At 39.4% G+C, this 26957-nt stretch overlaps 1 protein-coding gene across 1 annotated transcript; it reads right to left on the bottom strand.

Moving 5' to 3' along the window:
- Positions 1-588: 588 nt before the first annotated feature.
- On the bottom strand, positions 589-22982 carry LOC139716446 (cilia- and flagella-associated protein 43-like). The gene is made up of 14 exons (XM_071627991.1): positions 22827-22982; positions 21203-21373; positions 19988-20116; positions 19191-19310; positions 17835-17942; positions 16179-16354; positions 15408-15639; positions 13683-13795; positions 12865-13024; positions 12240-12313; positions 11299-11389; positions 3839-3919; positions 2443-2596; positions 589-761 (listed from the first exon to the last, which is right to left on the bottom strand). Exons 1-14 carry the CDS (start codon positions 22980-22982, stop codon positions 589-591), a joined length of 1938 nt encoding a protein of 645 aa, XP_071484092.1.
- Positions 22983-26957: the final 3975 nt, after the last annotated feature.

The raw sequence follows: 26957 nt of genomic DNA, 5'->3' as shown, positions 1-26957 counted from the left end.
ATATCACTACATGACATTAATACTGTTTCCTATCATACATATTCTGGAAGGTACTGCACTAAATATGCAAAATATTCCTTATGTACCAGGGCCCTATTTTATGAAGAGCTAAAATTGATGATGAAATTGGTTTCTACCATAAGTCTATGGCAGCCTGTGTATTAATTAAGGAAATGTAATTTTTTCTTTCACACAAGGTGATTTCCTCCAGATTAAAGTGTTTAGTGACAGGCATTTAAAATCAATTTTATCTCTTGATAAAATGGGGTCATTATGTCATATTGCATATCAGATGTGTTGGAAAACTAAAAGGTGTGACTTATGACTTTCTTCAAGACTTCATATCTTTGTTTCTTCATCTCAGTATGGGATCAGTTGTGTTAGAAATCAAATAGAAGTTTTGAATGCAGTCCATGTTCTGATGGGTATACTCAGAAGTCTTATATAACTTTAGGCTTTGTCTGACACAAGACTATCGCACAGACTTTCAGCAAATCAGGAAATTTGGATGATGAGTGGACCAAATGAAGAGAAAGAAGAGGTACAAAAGCCGATTGGTAAGCACTTCTCTTCTTCTGCTTCTTCTGTCTACCGTTCCACCTGCACCAGGGCAGGGAAGGTACGCATGCGGAGCCGCTCCACCTCGGCCCGAAGCACGGCTACTTCTTGGGCCTGAGCCTTAGCCAGGTCAACCAGCTTGCGTCGCTGTACGATGTCCTGCATGCGTTTCTCGGAACCGCTGCTGCTGGCTTTGGCTGCCGCTAGAGGGAGTAAAACAGCGAGAAGGAGTAAAACAGCGAGAAGAAAAGAGAAATACAACAAGTGTCACAAAAGATAGACACTACAGTCTATGTTGCCTGTCACTAAACGCTTTAATCACCTTGTATGAAATAAAAAATTTCTGAGGCTGAAAAAATGCTGTCCATCACATCATCAACTGGCAAAGCTCTGAATACCACTTTATATTCAACATGCTGTAAAACGAGGAATATTTGCATGCATTTTAATGTCGTGAATTTCGCAAGAGCCAAAATTCACAAAATTATGCACATGAAGTTCTTATCTGCAATATATGCACTGATTGCCAGAGGCACTTTGCAAAAATTTCATGCCCTAAAAATGACCACCGCTCCAATTCGTGTAAAAATTTCACACCGCGAAGATATGTTTTACAGTACATGTATTTTGCAGCAGTTCTGGTTTTGAAGTGAGCTGTGCTCCATTTGGGATCAAAGCTTTCTTTTTCTTTTTCTTTTTTTTTAAGAAAGAAGCCATCATACTGCACATTCCTTTCATGAAATGTTCCCCATGTGACGCAAAGAGTATATTGCACAATTGCACTGATGTCATTTCCAAGATCAACCAAATATTTTTCTGTCACTTTATATCACTGAACATGGGCTGTGAGCAACCTCCTTAGGCATGATAGTAGAGTCATCTTGTAAATTCAAGAATTTGGCCGTCTGACCCCAAGGAACAATACATTTGAGGCTACAGCAATTAAAGTGAAAACATAGTTCTGGTAAGGGTTTGAGAACCTGTCATGCACCATTTCATATTTGCTTGCAATATATCAAAAGAGTCTACTCAGAAGCTTACCTGGCTGACGCGATTTACCGGGATGATGAGTTGTTTTGTAGTATTGTATTTTTTTTAATGAATCATTTCTTTATTCAAGAAAATGTTTATACATAACCAGGTCAATTATCTCTTTAGATAATTGCAGGTACACATTGAACATACAACACATATAACATCCATGAGATTAATGCGCCAGTATCAATAATAATATTTAACACTCACAATCATTATAGCATTTATATCAATCCTTTAAAATATATATATATATATATATATATGTCGGACGTTTATGGAAACTTCATAACATCAGGCATAAAAATTTAGAAGTCGGTAAACCAACTTTTATTCCAGAAAGAGCCAGGCTAACTCAGTCTCAGGGACAACTTGGCCCTATTTCAGACAATTTACACACAGCAAAGAGATTGACATGCATTTACAAGCAGCAATTTTATACATAGGCGCATATTCATTTTGTATGCATGCCATAGAGGTTCCTTGATGCGCATGTTGTATCAACTTGGCCAATAACTGCGACCAGCCAGAATGCGAAGCGCTCCCATAGTACAACACTGTACAATTTGGAGGGACAACTCGGCCCCCACCATCAAAGCGAGGCCGAGATGTCCCCGAGTCCGAGTTAGCCTGACCCCATTCTGAGATTGCGGCTCTGGCAAACGTTTTTGGTTAATATTTTGCATTTTCATCATTACCCAATGAATATCTTGTTATTACAGTGTTATTCTACACATTTCTTAGGCATATGTGTACATTTTGGAGCGAAATTTGACAATTCTGCAGGCATACCAGAACTATGTTTTACCTTTAATCCCACCATCACAGTGTACTTGTCACACTTCTTACCATTGACGTTGTTGATGTGCTTCCTCTCCGACACCATGACGGTCATCTCCTCCAGCTCGCGGTCAAGGGTTGCGTTGTCCAGCTGCTTCTGGCGAATGGTGTGTTTCAGCTTGGTCAAGCTCTGCTGCCGCTCCTCCACTGTCTTCTCGTGATGCTAGGGAGGGAGGCAAAACAAACTCAATATTTTACACACTGAAAACTGGATGCAGTACTGGTACTACAGATCTTACTCAAAGAAGACTGATACAGAGACACAGGCATATCACTTGAATGACACAAAACCCAGTAAGCCTATTTGTATCATGCTATCCGCTCAGTGATTGAATATGAATTAACTAAATTCATGTAAGCTTGCCATACTCCTTGAGAATTATCTTTATACTCAATTTCTATGAGAGATACCTAGAGAAATACAAAAGCAATACCAATGCATGATATTAATACCCAGTGAACCAGGGCCTTGTTGCAATGAAAAATGCAATCAAACATCAATCAGAAAATCATAAATAAGGCGGGTATCAGCCAATCAGAACTGAGTATTCAGAGCTTGACTTATGTTTGATTTTCTGACTTGTGTTTGATCTCAACTTTTATGCAACAGGGCCCAGAAATATGAGAGAAGGAAGAGAGAGAGGGGGGGGGGGGGGGGAGGAGGGAAAAATAATATCCAGAAATGATGATGGTATGGAATACTAAAAAAAAAAGAAAGATGAAACAAGAGAAAACCAGAGAAAAGTGACAAACTGACAGATATCAGAACAAACAGAGTAAATTGGACAAAAAGATACAAAAGAGAAGAATGACCAAAAAAAGAAAAGAATTGCATGATACAAGACAGAGATGAGAGACTAGCAGTGAAGAAAACAGACATGGATAATGATATACAGATACAGATTGATGGAGGAAAAATATGGAAGTACTGATATGTCCAAAATGGGGGGGGGGGTGAGGCATAAGACAAAGCATGAAAAGAGAATAAAAGCATGGAAGTACAGTGTATGAGAAAGGGAGGAAGATTGCATTTATTCAAAGCCATGTAAAGGTCAAAGGAGCAATTCTCTTGCAGGCAATTTGTGTCCATGAAACACATTCTGAGCTATGACACAACCTCCACTGCCCATAACATATTTCCTTTGCCATCTATACACACAATGATAGGTCAAAGGTCGGAGGAAATGTGTATGATACAAACTGTTTTCCAACCAGCACAGTTCCATTTCACATATTGAGTCCAGTATGTTTACTTGGTAATTCGATCTGTTTCTACAACCTGGGGAAGAGCAATGTTAATCCTTTCGGTGCCAGGGACTTTGGACAGTGTGTACAATGCTTTGGGGTTTTCTGTAACAAACGGCACTCAAAGAACACTAAGGATTAAAGAGGGTTGTACACTCACTGCTCGTTGGTTTTCCAGTGTGTGTTCTAGAGTCTGGATCTGTTGCTGCTTCTTGCCTTCCTGGTCTTCATTGTGGAGGAACTAAAAGAAGTAAAATAACCAAAGAGACTTGAATTATCATGGCTGACTGGGTCTTCTAGCTCAAGGTTATAATTATGAGACGAACTATGGGCTCAAGGATGCAATTACTAATAATGTATTCAAATCAACAAACAATACACTCGAGATATCCTTTTGCCAGCCACTGTCTGTTCATCAATTATTCTCCGCTGAAGATGGCTTCTATTCTGATTGAGTATAATGTCAGTTATTACGATGTTGGGCCAGCCACTGGCAGCTGGCGAAGATGTCACATCTATTCATTGTTGCGTAAGTACACATTCAATTTGATGACGCAATTATAAGAAACTTTGTGTGGATAGTAACACAGCAGTGTGTGTGTGGTGCGTACCTCTTTTGTGATCGTTCTCATGAAAGAGTGATTGCAAAGGGGGCATCAGGAATAAAACTGAATAAAAATTCACAACATTCTTGCAACACAAAAATGCATTTGATATTTCAATACTTTACAATTACACACTTCAACACAAAAATGAAACAGGCGTGTCTGACACAATCAAAGTATTCACTCATCAGCAAACCAGGAATTTGCAAAATACAACAGGCCTTTCCTTTGTTTTATCTCAGGACTACAACCTCTCACACTACTGCTCCATTCAAATTCTCCATGTTTACTCAGAAGTATACATATATTTATTGGTATATTTCATGGACTATCAACTGAATATCAGCCCTTGAATGACATAATCCAGTATTAAAGCTTATCTGTATCATGCTGACTGTTCACTGAGTGAATATGAATCGAACCTAAACTTATGCATGCTTGCCACAAACTTAGAGAATTATCCTCATATTCATTTTATATGGTGACAACACAGAAAACGTACAGCACTTCTCAAAAAGGAAGTCACGAATTCATTTCTTCTCTGTCAAAAAAAAAAGTGCTTGTTGAAACAACAAAGAACTCCTCACTTGTGATCACTTGCAGAGGTCACATGTCAACACTTTTTTTTCACACCACTCTTACTTACACCTTTCTTATTGGAAGTCACATGCTGCTTAAAACAAAGAACGCATTTTGGAGGGGAAAAAAAAGATACAAATTTGAAACACAATGGTAACAGAGTTCAAGCACATTCAGCCGGTAAATAATCCAAGCCCCTAGTTTGGGAACATCCTTTCCCAGACCATGTTGTTTGATTAAAAAAAAGGAAGAAGAAGACACACAAACTCACACACAGATGCCACAGTCGACTGTACGCCTGAGTTAAAAACCTTGTTCAACCATACAATTGACTTAAAAGAGAGTAGTGTGATGGAGAAAACTAGAAATGTCGCTATGGCGACTGATGCCTCCGCCATAATGCATGATTCTCCCAATAGGCGTATAGTACAATGTCTTCACAATGTGTGATCCATGACAGTTTCACGTAACTGGCAAAATATTGAAATGACAGGTTTGTCAGAAATGTCTTGAACTGGGTTTGCTTTAATTTTCTAAGAGTGCAGGTACACATATTTGGAGAATTGAGAATTTTTACTTGAATTCTGACAGACCTTTTTATAAGTTTATGCACTGAGTAATTTCCAAGGTATGAAGAAAGAGTGTAATGACGGTACAAAATGGATTTTTTTTTTTTTTTTGGGGGGGGGCAATGAAACCTGGCCTTTGACCCTTAACCTTTGACCTTTGACCTTCTGGCTGGAAATTTCCAAGAGAATCTCCATTAGGTAATGCATGTAATAAGTTTTGAAACTAATAATGCAAGCATTGCATATAAACTAGTATATGAGGGAAATAGTAAAATTTTGAGTTGACCTTGACCTTTGACCCCTGACTATTGACCCATGACCCCTAAATTCCCTAGATAATCCCTGCCAGACAGTACATGCGTATGTACCAAGTTCCACGAAGATACATTGAACCATTTGCGAGAAAAGTGATATTGCAACATTTTCACCTAATCTTTGACCTTTTGACCTTTGACCTTATGACATGAAACTCTCTGGGGAATCTTTACGCAGTAGTACATGTCCACACCAAGTTTCAAGAAAATACCTTTGGGCATTGCATAGATATGGGGGAAATTGCAACATTTGTAGCATTTGACCTTGACCTTTTGACCTTTGACCTCTTGCCAATGTCACTAAAATCATATCAACTAATTGTCCCATCATACATCATCCTTGGACCAAGTTTGGTGAAAGCTGCTTCATCCAGTTTTGAGTTATCACGTAAACAGATAAATTTTAGGATTTGACCTTGATCTTTGACCTATGACCTCTGTCCGATTTCACTGAAAAACTAATCAAGTAATTGTCCCATCATACATCATCCTCCAACAAAGTTTGGTAAAATTCACTCTATCCAGTCTCGAGTTATCGCGTAAACGGATACAATTTCATTATTTGACCTTGACCTTTGACCTCTGACCTTTAGCCGATTTCACCCAAAATCTAATCAAATAATTGCCCCATCATACTTCATACTTGGACCAAGTTTGGTAAAATTCCAGAAAATATTACTCAAGTTATCGCGTAAACGAAAGCGGACGGACGGACGTACAGACGTACGGACGTACGGACGTATGTACGGACGGACGGACAACCCGAAAACATAATGCCTCCGGCACCACTTCGTGGCGGAGGCATAAAAATTAAAAGACACCCAACACCAAGGAGAAAAAACAGACAAGCTGACATGTACTGATAATTTTTAGGACCACACAGCACTACTACTTGTGAAATACATTTCATAGATATACCAAATTGTCAATTTTTTTTACTGGAATTTACATTTCACCCTACTCTGTCTATTGCACTATACCATTAGAGACTTTTTTTCAGTTGTAAGTAATTATGCTTATTAACTCTTTATGTGCCACGTTCGCACCTCCGACTCAGTCGACGGCGTGCCAACTTCGCATATTCTGCTCAACAAACAAAGCCGCCAAGACCGATCTATAAACTGCTAATCCCGCGGCACAATGAAAGCGTTTCTCGTGCTTTTGTTCCTCTCATATACGGCTTGCATTCTATGTGGTGATCGACTATCAAGCGATGTTCCCAACTAGATTTACTCGCACATTCTATGTTTCTGTCACGGTTTAATGTGCAAAAGTCATGCCTTTATAGTAATGTAGCAACTGGTCATTAAAAGAAAAAAAATTGAAAATAGAGTTGGCATACAATCTATATCGAAACAAAGCTTGGCATTCCTCTTTAACTTTGCCTACTATTACGCCCATCTTAACAGAAATTTGTAGAAGTTATACAAATTGGAAAAACAGAATTCTTTTTCAAAGCATGACTACCTTCGTGTCTCAAAATAACGTGGCACACAGGGGGTTTCCACCATGGCACATAAAGAGTTAAGCAATTCGTCACAGTCGATTTTAGACCACACATGTGAACTCAACATATTCTCTTAATTGAGCAAAATAAAATAAAAAAATCATTACATTTCTTTTTTAATGAGTTTTGTTTAAAAAAGAATCACGTAAATATTACAAATAGACACACACATTCACATGATACGTTTACAATAAATATGTTCCTTACAGGAACCTGGTATGCCAGGTTCACAAAATGTAGACAATAGTGTCTGCACTTTGGGCTGAAATTCATGTTTATTTGTGTTATGCAGACCAGACAAATAACTTTGATAGAAAGATTACATTTCCTTCCATCAATATTTGTTCTTTTTCTGTTTCAAAACTGTGTACTTTTTTGTCTGGTTTACATTTTTCAACACAGTAGTGTGCTTGATTTGCCATAAAACTCATATGAAGATGTACATAGAAATCAAGGCTGAGGTCACCAGATTTTGACTTTCTCTAACCCAAGTTGGGTGTCCTTATAGTGTATTACAAAAGAGTTTGCAAACCCATCAGCACATGCTCTAAGCATAATCTCACGTCCAATCGATATTTCCCATTGTTTGATGGTACATGCAGTTAACAGTGAAAAGGAGATACATGTACTACTTGACTGCTTTTGCACAGGCGGATTGCCAACCTGTCCATTCTTTTTCGAAGGGCAAAAAGAATCTTGTTTGGGAGCCTTGGAGCTTCTTGGAGAAATGCAGACCAGGTTAAAGGTGCATGGTCCCGGTGTTTTAGTCAAATGCGTACGCGGGCGCACGGCGCAAGTTTCCTATAGAGACCTATGCTATCGACTCCTCTTTAGCGCTTACGCTTTGGCCCACTTTCCCGAGTCCGAAGAAGTCCGATTCACTGTAGTCAGTGGTCCGATCACAGTTCGGCTCATGATTCAGCTGAGGGGGATGACAGCTTTAGCAAACTTCTTTTGTGATGTCATAATAACAAGCACACATGCACGCACCCTGGCATTACTACAGACTGCGCGATGCGCAGAGAAGACAACGAAGGCAACGTTACTTAGCAACACCTATGCACTTTACTCTTGATGACAGCTCAACTTCGGTAATCTTGGTATCACTGCTAACGGTGATCGGCAGTATCATCAACAGCGCCCTCTACACTACCGGGACTATGTCCCTTTAACACTATCAGCATGCTTCCCTTATATAACCACAGCATCATGAACACAGTAACACTCTTGGTTGTCGGCAGGAAAGCTGTTAAGAAGTACATATATGCAAACAAAAAAAGCACACTTACACACACACATACATCCAAGCCCACCAGGAAAGGTACATTGTCACTGTGATAACCACAGTGTCTGTACAAGGTAACACACTTCCAAAAACACACTTAGTTGTTGACTGGGAGCTGCCTTCTATGTACAAATCAACTCGCTGTAATAATGAAAGGAATTATACACACAATAAAGTCATACTGAATAACCCAACCAAGGTACATTTCACTGCGATAACCAAAGTGTCTGTACAAGGTAACACACTTCCAAAAACACACTTAGTCGTTGACTGGGAGCTGCATTCCACGTTCAAATCAACTCACTGTAATGATGAAACCAATTATAAACACATTGGCCCGAATTCACGAAGGTGGTACAAATGAAACCATGGTTTAAACCATGGACAAAAACCATGGAGCGCCAAGTGTCGCATGGAATATTTCGTTAAGAAATCAGTCATTACGTCAATGAAATGATTATTTTGTAACGAAATGACAACATTTTGTAACTAAATGAACATTTCATCCACGAAATGATAATTTTGCTATCGAAACGGTCATTTTGTCGACAAAATGACCAATTTCGTAACGAAATATTCCGTGCGACACTTGGCGCTCCATGGTTTCATTTGTACCACCTTCGTGAATTCGGGCCATAATGATCCATGAGCGCCAACCGAGATACATTGTCACTGTGATAACCACAGTGTCTGTACAAGGTAACACACTTCCAAAAACACACACAGCTGGAGACTGGAAACTGCTTTCCACGTACAAATCAACTCACTGTAATAATCATACACACATAATAAATGACCCAACCAAGGTACATTTCACTGTGAAAACCACAGTATCATGTACACATTATGCACTCTAGTAGCTGTTTAGAGGAATTTGCCGAAACCTGAAAAGCACAACAACAAACTACAAACAGCCTCCTGACAAGGACATGAAAAGACATGAAGAATCACTCCCAACCACTTCATAATAATGCACATCAATAATATTCATTTATCACTGCATAAGTTTAAACAAGTAAACCAATAAATAAATAGATATGTGAATGAATACACCTATTGATAAATTTCAAGGAAAGAAAAATTGAACAAACTGCTTAATCAAATAATTCATTGACTGATTGAGACCACATGTCATGTATATATGCAAACCTTTCGGTATGAAAAACAACCAAAAAATTTTGTAGCAGTATCTCCTGCATGCCTTAGCCTACTGTGCATTATCAGGAGTTGTAAATATCCACACAGATGTAATGTACATTTTGTTCTTCTGTTTTTTGGCTTCAAAATAATCTAGTACAGAATACACTTCATGAAAAATAATTAGATTACACATCCGTCCAAACGGTTCAATGTTCAAAAAGAAATTAGCATTGCACAAGCATGTCATTGTTTTACAATATTGACTATCACCTCAGACAAAAGCAAAATTGACTTGATTATCAAATTAGCAAGTACATTGTATGCTTTAGAATTCCTAAATCTTACATGGAGGATTTCACCCAGATTTCTGTTTTTATCTCCGACAGCTCCAGAAGATATGAACTCTGAGAAGCTGTTGCTATGGTTACATAATGACATCACAGTTACAGCTTAATTCTGGCCCTAATAATTAATATCCCATGACATTTATTTTGTAGGTAAAAAAAAAAAGACTTCTTCGTCATCTGGAAATGGTAAATCTGTGATCAATTTGTGCTTGTTGCATGTTGTACATGTTTTGTTGTTGGGTGTCTGTGATTGATTGATTTATACTAGTATTCTAACGATCAAAGATCCCAAGAATATTTACACACCAAAGTCATATATGCCATAAAAACTGCAGATGGCAGATAATTTGTCTTATGTATGAAAGGAAGAAATAATTCTACATGGCTGAAAGTTGAAAATGCTCCACCAATACAAGTCATGAACAGACCACAGAAATGTCCAGCAAAGGATCAGTGGCAGTATCCCCTGCATGACCACCCCATCACTCATAATTCATCCCTTGGAGCTCTCTGGAGACCTTCAGTATCCCGTAACCACCCCACCACATATAACTCACTCCTTGAAGCTCTCTGGAGGCCTTCAATATCCCCTAACCACCCCACCACACATAACTTGCCCCTTGGAGCTCTCTGGAGACCTTTAATATCCCTAACCATCCCACCACACATAACTCACCCCTTGGAGTTCTCTGGAGACCTTCAATATTCCCTAACCACCCCAACACACATAACTCATCCCCTGGAGTTCTCTGGAGACCTTCAATACCCCTTAATTACCCCACCATATATAACTCATTCCTTGAAGCTCTCTGGAGACCTTCAATATTCCCTAATCACCCCACCACTCATAACTCACCCCTTGGAGCTCTCTGGAGACCTTCAATATCCTTTAACCACCCCACCACACATAACTCATCCCTTGGAGCTCTCTGGAGACCTTCAATATCCCCTAACCACCCCATCACACATAACTCACTCCTTGAAGCTCTCTGGAGACCTTCAATATCCCCTAACCACCCCACCACACATAACTCACCCCTTGGAGCTCTCTGGAGACCTTCAATATCCCTAACCACTCCACCATACAAAACTCACCCCTTGAGTTCTCTGGAGACCTTCAATATTCCCTAACCATCCCACCACACATAGCTCATCCCTTGGAGCTCTCTGGAGACCTTCAATATCCCTTAAATACCCCACCATATATAACTCACTCCTTGAAGCTCTCTGGAGACCTTCAATATCCCCTAACCACCCGACCACACATAACTCACCCCTTGGAGCTCTCTGGAGACCTTCAGTATCTGGATGGTCTTCGCCTTGTCCAGGAGATCCTCAATCTGCATGATCATCTTTTTATGCTCCCTGGCGAGAAAAGGAGGATGAAACAAAGGTCTCACTTATCTCACACACATAAACACATAGACACCATTGCTAATGCCCAAACACATAGAATCAAGGATCACGAATCCCACTGTTACACAGATATTGCCTTTTTAGAGGTGCAATATGAAACGATATTCCCCCTGGGGTTTATATTTTCCCCCAAGAGAGAGAATATGCAATTATGAATCATCATATTCTTCATATGGCACAATGTGCCTGGTTGATACTGTTTGATGACTGTTGATGTTCACCTGGGGTGAACCACAAGGGGTTAGCATCATTTGCCCTTTTTCTTGTGTGGGTGTGTGGGATCACTAGGTATAAAGGACCTTACTCTTCGAGAGAAAGTAAAGTGGGATCTTTTATGTGTGTGAATTGTGACTGTCTTACACATGGTTCCTCCCCGTAATGTCCTATTCAAGGGACAGAGTGTTTTGGCCTCTTACTAGATGGGGTGGCATAATTTTACATGACATTGCTCAGCTAGACTAATTCAAATTCAAACCTGAGCCATTTGATTGCAAGGCAGACCCAATACTGACTACACAACATCAGAGCTCTCGCAATAATAAATGAAACAGAAAGTCACCATTGATCTTGACTAGTTTGCAGGTACAAACCCTTGTTGCTCGTAATGGAGTCTACGCCAAGACTTCTACAGGCACCATCCTGGCACTTGCAGCTGCTGTTGGGAGAAGCTACAACACAGGGTCTATGAGATAGTGCCAGGGTGCATGTAGTAGTCTTGGTGCAGACTCCTCTGCGACTAACAAGGGTTTGTGCCTGCAAACTAAATCTTGACTGGGACAAATATTTGAAGAGCACTCACCATTCTAAGACGTGGATGCCTTTTCGAAAGTCCTTGCTCTCTTTCATTGCTGTAATTTTCAGTTCACCAAGTTGCTATGATTAAAAGATAAACAAACAAAAACATTTGCATTTGATATCAAAGAGAATAACTAGTAAAAGCAGACTATTATGGCCTTATGATGCAAGTAATCTGTATTGGAATACTAACAAAAGCAGAAACATTCAGAAAATCACATTGCATGAAAACACTAGTAATTATAGAATGCCGAAATGGAAATGCAAGACAGGGGTTCACACTCAGCTTTGATATATAAAAGTACTGTAACAGTGGAAATTTTCTTGGTGCCGAAATTTTCACGTATTTTGTGCAATCAGAAACTAGCACGAAAACAGAAACATATGCAAATATTTTTGCTTGCCATATGCTCCAGTAGTTGTCTTGATTTCGCAGAATTAAATACATGCAAAACTCATCTTATCTGGCCAAGCGTGACAAATTAGTCACACAAAAATTTATACTTTTAGAGTATCACAGTAGAATTTGAGTAGTTTGCAGTTAGGCTTTGTCTACATCAATGGCTCAATGATGTAGCAAGCATTGCTGTCTTCTAATTGTCAGACCAGTGTGTGTCTGTGGCACTCACCCTGATGCTAGCATTGAGATCCTCCACTACGCTGCGATGCAGGAGCACGCTGTCTCCATACTCTGGGATGAAGGAGCCACAGTCTATCTCCACCTGGCCCTGCTTCAGCACCAGCTGCACCTCAAGGTTACAGGTGAACCTCAGCCGCTCCTCTCGCAATCTGTTGTGACAACAATTCACTCAGCTTAGGGGCAGACAGGACTAGAGGTGCTACATTATACAAATAATGCACATTACAAAAGGCATTAGGTAAGAATTATCCCCCCAATAGTAACTTTGGATCAGTTGGAAACACAAAGGTGAAGCATAGTGTGTTTTGCCACGCTCAAAAGTTATGGAGGTTGGACACTTTTAATAATAATGCCCATCCAGGTGATGTGCATTATTTGTTTTATAAAATTGTGACATGGTTTAAGCTTCAAAGAAGCCATCTTCACAAGACTTCAGGCCAACACAAGCTCCTAGCTATTTGAACTGCACACATCAATTTTACTTGCAATGCATTTGTCATACACGGGCAATGCAGCAGAGCGCAGCCAAGTGATTGTCAGTACCAGTCAGTAGTATAATAATTTGCTTCGTATCTAATGAAATTTGGACTAATCGTCAAAACACACTCAAAGATGTCTACACCTGAGATGAAAGTGTCAAGAGACATTTACTTTCTGTTTCACAAGAAGAGAAATTGAAATTAAGACACACCCATGATCAGGATGTGGTATCCATAATTTGGGATATGCCCGAACGTCATGACAAATAGAAATATTCAATGCAAAAGTGAATGGAAGGCTCTGTGTCTTATTCTGCCTAGTCTTCACCTGTTGAGTGCATCAATGAGATCTTCAATTTCACTCTTTAGTCTCTCATCCTCCTCCTGTCGACGCTGTAAGAAGCCATTCATGTCAGCTAGAGTCAGTGCGTGGGCCTTGACCTAGAGTGGACATAGAGGGAGGTATTACTTGGTCAGTTCTGACTGCAAATCTCGGTATATGTGAACTATTCTATGTACACACAGTGAATGATTTGATCATACCTCAAAAAATGAACTTCAACTACAGCAACAACAAAATAAAAAGTTTAACAAAACAGGGTTATGAGTGTGTTGTGGAGACATGATACCATGCCCAACACCCACCTTGTGGTGAAATGGAAGTCACTTGTGCTAGAAATAGTAAATCTGGAAGTGATTTTGTTTCTTTATGGTTCTCAAAGGATGATAAATTATTAAATCCATCTTTGATAGCTTGACCATGAACTGTGCATAATAACGATGAGATAGAAAAGAAGAGTCAACATCAGTGGTATTAAATCAGCTCTACATGAAAAATAATACGCCTTATAAAAAGCTCAGCAGAATTTAGGATTTCATGGAGTAATCTTCTTTCTCCTTGCGGATTCTTATCACTATATACACATGCGTATACACACTGCATTAAGTTCATATGCATTTATACCCTTGCATTTTCTAAAGTGGTGACAGTGGAGAACAGAGAATGATCTCCATCAATACAAAGAGGAAATTGAAATCCATATAAAACGCAATTACAGTCAAACCTGTCTATAGCGGCCACCAAAGGGTAACGAAAAAAGTGGCCGCTATAGACAGGTAACACAACTTTATGTGCATTGCCTATACGTGTACATATATCATTGTTGGATACATCGATAAGTATATTTAATGTACATGTACATGCGTACATATACACACATGTGTTTCATGCACGTAACAATGCCGGTGTTTATGAAATTGTTGCACAGTAGCATCTGTACAGTCGTGAAGAAAGCTGAACACTAGTGCATTATTATGACTGAAAAAGTGATGAATGCAGCAGTGGCGATCACTGAACGTTGCCCATGAATGTCTGGCACGGCCACAAATCAGAAAAACACGCTGAATTACCGGCTCTGTGGCCGCTATAGACAGGTTAAAATCTACCGCGGGAAACAAAATTTGTGGCCGCTGTCCGCATTAGACAGGTGGCCGCTATACACAGGGTCTTTAACAGGGCTTTTCTCTCGGGGGGATTTTTCAGTGGCCGCTATAGACAGGTGGCCGCTATAGACAGGTGGCCGCTAAGGCAGGTTTGACTGTACTATAGTTGTATAGCAGATTTTCTATCAGCAAGAATATGCTGATTTTTTTCCTACTGCTGTTCACAGCTTAACAAAACACTGAAAGCCTCTCCAAGGGGCTGTTTCACTAGGCCCTAAAATCAATCCTAAGTTCAAGTCAACTGATTTTCGGGACACTTTTGGGAGTCTATTAGTCCTCAGCGGTTAGGTACTGTTTAGCTTAGCCATTTGGGAACAATAGCATGTGCCTATCTTGCTGCATTCTAGAATACATTATGAATGTCTGTGTCTCCTTTCCAACTAGAACTGATCTGAATTAGTCCCAACTTTGGGTTCATTTGGCTTGATATAGTTCCCATGTTAGTGAAACAAGGTCCTGCAGGAGTAACATTGGGTATCATTCAGTGCTTGGTGTGCGTATATACTCTGCAGCACTGACATAAAATGAGGAAAACTACACAGGCACGTACCTCCTGCTCACTGATGACTTTGGCCTTGCGGAGGTCGCACATGTGTGCCCAGACGTGGGGCTCGACGCCTTCCGGCATGTGGGACTCATCATTCAGTTCGTCCAGGGCTCTCACCATGGCTGTAATTGTGCTGGGCTGACGGGCCGATAGAGGGCGCTCTCCGTACGGGTTGCCAGCTACCTGGACTGGCGTTTCACCCCCGGCTGAGCCCTTGCGTGGATGCTTCTGCCCTCTGGGAGAACATTTGTAAAGGGAGATGTAATCAAGTTGCTGTCAAAAAAAATTACTGCATATGACATATGACTTGTAACGGCTTGTGTAAAATCTGGTGTCAATCACTCACTCGAAATATTTGCTGTTTTCCCTTAAAAAATGGGAACATGTTTGAATGATTAGTCACTACATAATGTTTTACCACAATCTTTTGCAACCATTCTCAAAAGGGATCACAAGCACTGTGATACAATACATACATAATTTGTCACTACAGTGGAACCTCCTCATAAAGAGGTTAAATATGAAAAAAAAAAAAAACTCTTATAACAAGGTGACTTTGTAGGTCCCAACTCTTGGTATTTTTTACTGTACCCTGACAGAGTAACACACCCGATGAAACAAGGTACTTGTCATTGCTTTAAGGTCATTATATTAAATGAGTATTCCCTGTACTAGTTTGTGCACAAGATATACTCCATCACACCAAACAGGCTAGATCACATGACGGACCATGTGACAAATAACATGACAGATCACATGTGAGTGTGAACTGACCTCGGTCTGCGGCGGTACAGCTTGAATAGCTGGTCAACCAGCACCGGGTGGACATCTGGGAACTCCTTGCGGAAGTTCTTCTCCATGACCTTATCCTCAGCCACCCGGATGTCGTAGGTGTCTCGATACTGATCCACCATTTTCTTGGCCTGTGCCATGCTGGTTACACTCTTTGCCTAGGAAGAAAAAAAAATCCATTGAAATATGTTTGTTTCAATTTACTTGCAGTCAGAGTTATATCCACTAGAAAGTATTCAGCTGGTCTCAGTTTTTGTCTTGGAATGAAGAAGAAAAATTCTATACTCCTAAAAACATTGCTAGTTACACTCTTTGTTCTCTCAGCTAGGGAGTACATATCAATTTATGAAAAACAAAGACTGTAAATGCATCTCAATTCCTAACCCTGCAGAGGTGGTTTTCTACAAGGGAAAATAATCAACAGTTGCTTTTTCTTCTCTTTTGTTTTTGTTCAGATGCTTTTTTTGACAAAGTGATGTACACTGATATATGGCACTGATCACTCTAGCTATGACGGTACACATGATTTTCTGTCACTGTCTCCCTCCACCTTTCGTATTTAATTCATTTCTAGGACAATTTCAAGCATTGAATTTTAGGGTTTCTGGGACGAACACTGAACTAGGGCTTTCTATAGCTCAGTCGGTAGAGCACCGGGCTAGCATCCGGAGGTCTCGGGTGCGAATCCCGATGGAATCCCATTTTCTCTGCTCAATTTTCCACTAATAATTAATTCATTTCTGCCACTATCTATATTCATCCATTTGTCCTTGATATGACTCCCTTTGTTGGTCTATCCCGAGTATAATTTTCCTTCTCTCTGTCGCTCTCTCCTCTGACATGAATATAATTATATAATGATATACCACCTAGGGCTGCACACTAACCCATTTTTTCTACTGGTCCAACCTGTCTGTCAGACCAGTATGTTGTCTTTGGTGCCCAGTATTTCCATGTTTAACTGGTCCATTCCTGAAATGTTATTGGTCTGACAGTGATTCTTACTGGTCAGGGACCACTGGACTAGTGCCAGTGTGTACGGTTGAATATACAGATAGATGGACAGATATATTGAGAGTTTGATACACAGAGTCTTTGTTTTACTTTGAGTGCCTTCTTGCCATTCAGTCTTTCTCTTTCTCCTTATATATGTGTATATAAAGATATATACATGTAGATATATGGACAGACACATAATTAGCCAATGAATAGATGGATAAATAGATAGATAAATAGATAGATAGACAGACAGACAGATAGATAGACAAATAGATAGATAGATAGATAGATAGATAGATAGATAGATAGATAGACAGATACATGAATTGATAAGACAAATAAATATACACATAGATAGATATACAGATAGATGAATGAGTTGATAAATATATAGATAGATAGATAGATAGATAGATAGATAGATAGATAGATAGATAGACAAATAGATAGATAGATAGGCAGATACATGAATTGATAAGACAAATAAATATACAGATAGATAGATATACAGATAGATGAATGAGTTGATAAATATATAGATAGATAGATAGATAGATAGATAGATAGATAGATAGATAGATAGATAGATAGATAGATAGATAGATAGATAGATAGGTATGATGTGAGTCCGTGTCTTACTTTGAGTGCCTTCTTGACATTGAGTAGTCTGGTGAGCTCCTCCTCCCTGGCATCCAACTCATCTTCAATCATGAGGACACGGCTCAGTCGCTGGATCTTCAGCTCCTCCTACAAGGTGTGTCCCAGACAGGGCAGGGCAGGGCAGGGGAGAACAGTGGTGGTAAGACATCTCATTGCCTAACCCTGTAGCAGTGGATTTCTTTATTTGCCAGAAACTGCAACTATTTCAATCAGCATCATGTTATCACTCTTCACTCTCTCTCTCTCCAGGCACCATATCCAGAGGTTTCATGACATTTGCTCCTGCGACAATTGCTCCCATGAAATTTCTGCAAGCAAAGCCAAACGTAAAACCTACTCACAAACATAACCCTAACCCTAATCTTAATCCTCACATCAAAATAAATCTAAAACCCTCTCACAATCCTAATCCTAACCCTAAGTCCATGGAGAAAAAAAATCAGAGCAATTGTTGTAGGAGTGTGTCAATGTTTTCTTCATTTGCACGAATATTGTAATGATCACAATCAGCATCAACGCTTACTCTATGATCTGTAATCATCACACACACGCACACACACACTCTCTCCCTCTAGGTGCTGTATCCAGAGATGTATGCAATCATGGTGTGCCATAAATCTGTTTGTAGCCTTTCAATCAGCTTTACATCTTGATGTCCTACACCTCTGTCTGCTACCCATGCATTTAGACTGGTCATCCAAGACATGTTTTCTTCCCCTGTCCCTCTTTCCCTCTCTATCTAGCTGTTCTTTAATAGGATCACCTTTCACTGACAACTGACAATAAGCTGGTTCTGAGTGACATTTCGCATGTGAGAAAAGAAAAAAAGGAGGCTACAAAATAGTACCAGCTGTTCTTTTCCACCAGCACCTTTCACTGTAAAACAATTACAATGAGCCAGGTTTGAGGGTGCAAAAATAAAAGGAAGACTTATGTCAACCAAAGCAATATATCTAGCAACTATCAAATTATTTCTGTTGTTTGAGAGCCATGAATTTCTCATCTACTGTAACCTGTGAGTTCAAATTCCTGATTCATTCAGTGTCTAGATAGTGAGAGTGAAAAGCCTACAACTAGTACTATGGCTCTCGTGGTGACACGGCATTTGCTCCTACGACGACTGCTCTGGTCTTATTTTCTCCAAGGACTTAGGGTTTGGGATACGATTGTGATAGGGTTTTAGGTTTAGTTTCGTATGGAGATTTGGATTAGGGTTAGGGCTATGTTTGGGAGTAGAATATATGTTTGGCTTAGCATGCAGATATTTCATGGCAGCAATCATCGCAGGAGCAAAATGTCATGGAACCGACTCTAGTAGAGAGAAGCTGAACATACCTGGAAGAGAGCAATCTCTGTCTTGACCTTCTTAGCAAACAGAGCCATGAGTTTCTCGTCAAAGTTTGATGTGGTGTCTGCAATGATGGTCTGGAGCTTCTTCAGCTCTGCCTCCAAGGTCTGGTGGGATAAAAAAGAAACAACACATTTGCTAATTAGACAAGTCCTCCCTACAATCTCATACTCTCAAGAGCAAAGCATGAAGATTTTTGTCTTGTGTGTGCTCCCTCAGATTGAAGCAACTTTAACTTCATAAAGAGTTTACCAGTAATCCTTAACTTGTGCTTTTTCTTGTTCTCCTTTAGGTAGTCTTCTGTCCTTCAATGCTGATGATTATTACAGGCAATGATGACATGTTTACTTCATGTGCTTGATAGCAAAACAAAACTTGTTTTAGTTGGGCTCCTTACTTTCGTAAGTGCTTTATAAGTCCACTTTCAGAGTTTGTTGATAAATTAAAGAAACTAAGCAACAGTTCAAGCACAGTTCATGCCATGTTTTCCAGGACGCTCTACATTTTTGATGTAGCATGGTTATCTTTATGTTATGGTTGTTTTTTTTTTTCTCTCTTCAATGTGAATTTCACTCTATGTATGCAATGCCAAATATACTATGGCCCCAACAATTACACTTTGTTCACAGATTGATCTGTGAAATAACTAGAAAGTGTTATACTTATTTGGCTACATGAACGAATTAGTAAAGTGTCTTGAATAATCTTCATATACAGACCAGGGTTTCAAGAAGGGAAAACAGTTAAAAAGAAGAATATCAAAAGGACCCTGAATCTGACTGACCTTCTTGTACTTCTCTCTCTCCTCGTTAAGTTCCTTGACCTTTCTCTCGTACTCTGCAGCCTGCTTCTTCTCCTCATCACTCCATTCATCCATTCCCTTCACTGCCATGAAGATGGGTACGGGGATGTCCTGTAAAGACAAGATATCAAGGGTTATACAAACTCAACAATCCAAGAGATTTAATCATTTTGCTAATGATTGATCTGTATCAGGGCAACTACCTCTAGAGGGCAATTACCCCCTGGCTGTTTTGACTATGCAACCTTATTCTCTGTTACCAAAGAAAGTGAAATGTTTATGTTCTTTTCGAAAAATGAAATAAAGCATGAATTGAATTGAATTGAATTGAATACTGGTTAGTGATAAGGTCGAAGGTTAGAGTAAAGATTAGGGTTAGGGTTAGGTTTAGGATTAAAGTTTGGGTAAGGGTTAGGATTAGGTTCAGGATTAGGATTAGGGTTAGGATTATGGGAAGGGTCTGGGGTAATTGCCAAGGAGGTAATTGCCCTAGACCCGTTTAATCATATCATCTTACTTTGATGAAATATGAAAGGCGTATAAGTCATACATGGCAACCAAAGGTTAAATTGTACATGCGTTACACACATCATGAAATGACATAATTTTAAAACAAAAAATGTCTGGAGTTCATGACTACACTTAAGAAATTGAAAGATTATAGTATGGACTGCAAGAAATGTAAGGTATGATAACCACCATCACAGAAACTGCATTTATTTTGTGTTTACTGTCAACTGTAGGTTTATATCATTATATAAAATACATATCTATTCTTTTTTTTTCTTTAGTGTGGGACATTGTTAACTCTTCCAACCTCAACCTGCAAAGTCTCATCTTGCTTAAAAGCAGTTTGCCATTCTTTTCAATATGCATGCATAGAATGATGCCAAGAGATGTATACTGGTTGGCAGCTCTGGAATAACGTCATACCTTCCCAACATCAATTACTGTTTACACCATATATTTCACGAGTCTAAATTTTCCCGAATAGGGACTTCCCAACAATTTCGTGAGTGGTTAAATTCGCGATCGTGGAGTCCTGTACTGAATGGAGAAATGTGTCAGCATACGTCACATTCATATCAGGATCAGAGTCAATATTTTTGTATGTTTTTAATTTTGCGAATAGCAGCTGACTCGTGAAATTCACGAAAATAAAAACCTCGCAAAGTATTCGGCTTATACAGTACTCACCTTCTTCAGCTCATCCTCCTTCTTGATCTCGAGGACGCCACCCATCATCATGTCTAGTGCCCTCTCTCGGGCATTGTCTCCCTTGGCCAGCCGCTTACGCTCCTCTTCCAGCTGGGCCTCCTCCTCCATCTTGGCCTTCTGCTCGGCGCTGACGAACTTTTCCACCGTCACCTTGGTCGAGAAAGGTTGAAAGCAAAAGGCTAAAGATAATGATAATGAAACAGACTGCAGGATACATGACATCAAGCAACGGTATCTTGCACTTAAAGTGAAAACTAAGTTTCGGTAAGTGCTTGAGAACCCGTCTAGCACCATTTCATTTTTGCTTGCAATATATCGAAAGAGTCCACTAAGAAACTTACCTGGCTGACGCGGTTTGCCGGAATGATGAGTCGGTTTGGAGTATTTTGAGAAAAATGATAATAGTAGGAAAACCGACTTTTATTCCACAAGGCTCCAGACTAACTCGGTCTCGGGAAAAATTCGACCCTACTTCAGACAATTCACACACAGTAAGTGATCGCCACATTCTACTGGCCACTGCATTAAATACCAAATGAGGCTTAACTGAATGGACAGGAAAGTGCCTGCTAACGTAATACTGTACAAAACAAAACAAAAATGACAGCGCGCGGTCCTCAGTTGCTGAGACGTGCGGTCTTTGGAGTTTTTGTTGTTGTTTATCAAGCGCCTTTGATTGTTTTAGAGGTGCTTGATAGGCGCACACTAATTTTGCATGCGCGCAAAAGAGGTTTTTGATGCGCGCGTTGTAACAACTCGGACCATTACTGCGAGTAGCTAGAACACGAAACGCTAGTTTATACAGGCCGCTCCCATAGGACAACACTGTACAATCAGAGGGACAACCATTACCACTCATCCCGCCGTCAAAGCGAAGCCGAGTTATCCCCGAGTCCAAGTTTAGCCTGACCCCGTTCGGGTAAGTACTGAGACTGAACCTTTTTGGTTAATATTTCGCATTTTCGTCGTTACCCATCGAATATCTTGTAATAACATCGTTATCCTGCACATTTCCTAAGCATACGTTCACATTTGGGAGCGAAATTTGACAACTTTTGCAAGCGTACCAGAACTTTGTTTGGGCTTTAAATTGAGGCCATCTAGCACTATTCCTGACAAGCCTTTGCTTTTTTTAAATTTTGTACCACTCTGTATATTTGCACTTGAGAGTTCAAGCCAAATATGGCCTGAGTGAGGACTTCATCAGCAAGTAAGACTTGAAAAATCAAACAAACCAAAATCCTTGAATTATATCCTGCTTTATTACTGATTTGAGCAGTGTTTGCTTCTTAGGCCTGTTAACTGTACAGTATGTTCTCAACAAAACGTTTACAGATGAACCTAAATGTTTACCTATGAGGATTGTCAGAGACAATTTTTGCAACAAAATATTGGATACTGGTAAAGGAATTATACTTGAAGGAGCTGGTAGGTGGAGAAGCTTTTAGCATTGCATTACCCATAGTATCTAGGACAAGTACACTCATAAACCCAAAACAAACAAGTAATTCAATTTGTCTTTTTTTGATTTGTTCTGTTTTGTAAGTTTTGATTGCATAATTCCATCCAAGGTGAGTGAAGCATGAAAGATGAAAGGACTCACCTCAGAATCCTCAACGGTCAGCAGTTTCTCAGGCCTCTCATCAGCGTCCATCACTGGCTGCCAAATCTCCTCCGAGCTGGACAGGTCCTCCAGGATCTTGGTGATACGGATGTTCTTCTCCTGGATGCGAGTGTGGTCCTGATAGTAAATTATCATGCTAAATGTGTGTGTGCAAAATTGATCTCGTGTCAGCTTTGTGCTTTCTATGTAGTAAAGATATAAAGGAAACTTCCACAAGATCTATAAGGATAACCTTGCTGATGACACAGGGATATATCACGTTCCACATCAAAAATTGTCATACAAAGGCAATGTCACATGTGTGCATTATCTTTATGGAAAGTTGATGCTGCACATTAGTAAACACAAAGAATCATGAGATAACATACAGTATAACAGTAGTTCTTATCTAAAGGGGGTTTGTTCTTTCTTTAATCCTAAAAGGGCCAGAATCTGCCTGGAATCTGGATTTTAAAAAAAAATTCAGGATCAAAAATTTTGCCGGGATTTGATGGGTCCATTGCCTTGGCTGTCACATGTCTTATTGATAGGTGACAATTATCTTGATGGAAAGACATTGACCTGCCCGATTAGCGAGTTGACAATGAGCTCTCTGATTTGTGAAGGAAGTTCCCATCATTAGGAATTCTTTCAGGAGCAATCAACGGCAGGATGGACAGACATAAAGTAACTTCACTTCATAGCCAGCGCTTTGTTTTGGTTTTTTTTTATTGCCTACCCTTTTGTTTGTGGACCATCTGACATTTTGTCCTTTGCCTTACCACCCCCCCCCCCCCCCCTTTAATAAGTCACTTTCAGGTACGAAAGAAACAAAAAAAAAAGAAGAAACAATGAAATAATATCACCTTGATCTAGAAATTCTCAACATACGATGCTCTAAATGAACATCTTAAAATATTTTTCGCAAAAGAATATCCCATTCTCCTGTATTCATTGATAACAAACACACACACACACACACATACAGGTGATGATGTCATCACCTCAACACTTACCCACTGATTCATGCATTCAAACATTGGGCGAAAAAGAAAAATGTGCTTTTATAGCTAATTCAGCACCACAAATGGTTCTCATCCATACCTGTCACTATTGCTCAGTAGTTGCTCTACTACAAAATTTAGACCTGACCCTTCATGTAAATGTCCATGTAGTTTAATCCTTTTAAGCTATTTCCTCAGCGTTTAGCAATCCATCCAAACGTGATGTAGTTTTAGATACCAGTAGCAAGCCCACCTATGTAGGTGTAGCATTAAGCAATGGCCACAGTCCAACAGGCTGGCTATGGTGTCACAATAGGGATTGGCGGAATTAGGTAATCTCTTAACTGATTGACAGTTAGTATACAAATAGTGAATGGTCACGAGTGCAATGGTACAAGATTTTGCACGAGGTGAAAGATAGAGGCGCTCTATTCAACGAGGCAAAGCCCAGTTGAATAGTGTGCCTCATCTTTCACCGAGTGCGAAATCTGGTTCCATTGCACGAGTAAAGACCATACACTATTTGTTTTATACAACACCTCAAATGTCAACAGATTTGGTACTCACAGATTCTTGAATTTAGCACAGAAATGGCAACCATTTTCCGTGAAAGACGAATGAGTAGCCATACAGTCGCAGTCACCGTGTATGTACATGTGTACGTACGTATGCGCGAAACGAAGTTGTTTACAAAAACGAGTGACAAAACTACGCGCTTGTAAGCGCGCTTGTAATTGATGAGTGCGTGCGGCACATGTTTGTTTATTGTGACATCAGAGCACGTGCAATGGAACATTTTGGTCAACCAAAATTGCACTGCTGAGACAGCCAGAGCGTGCAATGGAACCTTTCACCCAATGTCACATGATGGGCAATCGACCAATCAGATAGCTACATTCTAAATAGGTGTTGTATAATTTCCAGACATTTGTGCCAATAGAAAGTACCCCAGCAAGCAGGCCAATCAGCGAACAACGTTCAGTAAGGGTTAAAGTCAGAGTGAAACATAACGCATCCCAACACAACCTTGTACTCCGGTACAGGGGTCGGCAGGCAAGATCTGTTTTTTCCATAAAACCTATCCACTTTATTTCCTGTGATCATTTGACGTGTAAGTATTAATTCTAAATATAATAAATGTTAGTTATAGTTGAAATAAAGTATTGTACGTTTTGTATTTAAATGTAAGTAATTAGATTAATGAATCATACTTTTTTTCTTTTCTGTTTTTTAGCAAATTGCCCACCCGGCAGGGCTCCAATACAAACAAAACAACAACATATCCCAACACAGATCACAATATATTTTTACAATAACATGAAGAGAAACTTGGTGTAAACAGTTGTCCACCGTAATACCTCTTACATCAGTTACACTCTAATCAACAGCTGACTTTTCTATTTTACAAATGCACAATGCCAAATGGCACATGCTTCCAAAGTTGCTTTTTTTAAAAACTAACATATGACTAAAGGTAGAGCCTCACCTTCACTCTACGCATACCCCTGATATCCTGTACCCCTGATATGTAGTTCACCTGAGATCAAACCATTAAAGCATCATGCCTGTATATATGCAGTATAGTTCAGTGTTTTTGTGTCTTCGTGAATTTTGCGACTCAACTGATATTACCCAAATTTACAGCTTGCGAAAAAGTTGACCCCATATTACTGAATACTGATGCTGAATACTGATGTTCCCCTCAAGGTGACATATTGCTAACAATTTCCTTTGAAAAGTCATAATACTTGTCTCTAACTCTGTATCAATGTGGTTCTTGATGGCAAATTCAACCACTCACAAAATTATCTTATGCAAAATTAATGAAAAATAAGTCCCATTTCAAAAAATTATCAAATCTGTGGAACTTTATGGCATATGCAAAAGTATAAACGGCATCTTTGTAGTCAATACCATGCAGAAATATTCCTAAGAAGAGATAACCTATTCACTACTGCTTTTCCTACATCTATGGTACATGCACTGCTAAAGACACAAAGTGGCATAAAGCATTACCTCCTCCATGCATTTTCACAGAAAATCCCACACTTTACACATTCCAATTGCTCCACTAACACCTTCTTAATTGTAATTGGCATTTAGCTCAATTGCTGCATAAAAAGCAGGAGCTGAAACCTTAAAGACATAATTTTCTGTTCTTGAGACTGAATTTGGTTTATGCTGGAGCATACATTTTGTGTGTGTGTTTGTATCTTTTCATAAATCAATGATGACCAGTAAGTTGTTGTAACAGTGACAAATGTAAAAATTCAGGTCCAAAATGATTATCTACATCACATCTACAGTGTATACACATTGTGTTTTATTGTTGAGAAACAGTCCACTCCCGTTATAACAAAATTCTTGAAGCAATGAAGTAAAAATTCAAGTCCAAAAATTATTATCTACATATTTTTACAAAGTTATCCGTTCAGCTATACCAAAAGGACTAAATAACGCAAGAAAGCTGCTAGTCCCGAGGACATCGTTATTATAGGAGTCCCCTGTGCAATGTAAATCAGTAGAATTACACTTTATTCCCACAGTGGTAAAGAGTAAAAATGAGCGGTCAGGACCAGAAGTCACATTTGAACACCAAATTTAGAAAATCATACAAACATGCCTTTAAAAAAAAAAAAAACACACAAAAAAAAAACTTTTTTTTCTTTTTATTTTTCCTTTTAGTGTCTGAGGACACTGAGACTCTCACAGTGATATGCTCTATGCGAGAATGTAAATTATTATTGTTTATTAATCATCTGTGCGCCACATTATTTTGCAATAAATGAGCAAATGCATTTATAAGGAAAACATTGTTTTCACTGCCATGTAACTTTTTGTAGTGGTGTTTATCCCGGAAATGCATCACAGCAACGATGTAGAGAACACTGCCCGCTTTGCTGTCATGCAAACTTTGTGTCAAAAGCTTTCATCATGATGCTTTAATGTACCGCGGCATCTTCCTACTTGGTTTAAGTGTGATTTTGTGCAAATGTTGCACACACACACACAGTTAATATGACACCTTACCTTCCTATATTCAAAACTAACAGATCATCCCCAAAACCGTACATTCATTGAGAAGCATAAAGAGGATAGGATTATAAAGCAATAAGAGAATAAATCC

The sequence above is a fragment of the Diadema antillarum genome, unplaced genomic scaffold, assembly GCF_040938485.1.
Source record: "Diadema antillarum isolate AM-2024a unplaced genomic scaffold, OU_Dant_1.0 scf00000065, whole genome shotgun sequence".
Taxonomy (NCBI): Eukaryota; Metazoa; Echinodermata; class Echinoidea; order Diadematoida; family Diadematidae; genus Diadema; species Diadema antillarum.
Note: the sequence above shows the minus strand (reverse complement) of the source record. Positions and strands in the feature narration are given on the sequence as shown.

Coding starts and splice junctions, on each gene's coding strand:
- LOC139716446 (XM_071627991.1), bottom strand. CDS start 22,982: ATGATAATTTACTATCAGGACCACACTCGCATCCAGGAGAAGAACATC. Junction 17,943..19,190: donor CAGAGATTGCTCTCTTCCAG/GTATGTTCAGCT, acceptor CACACCTTGTAG/GAGGAGCTGAAGATCCAGCG. Junction 13,025..13,682: donor CTCATTGATGCACTCAACAG/GTGAAGACTAGG, acceptor TTGTCACAACAG/ATTGCGAGAGGAGCGGCTGA.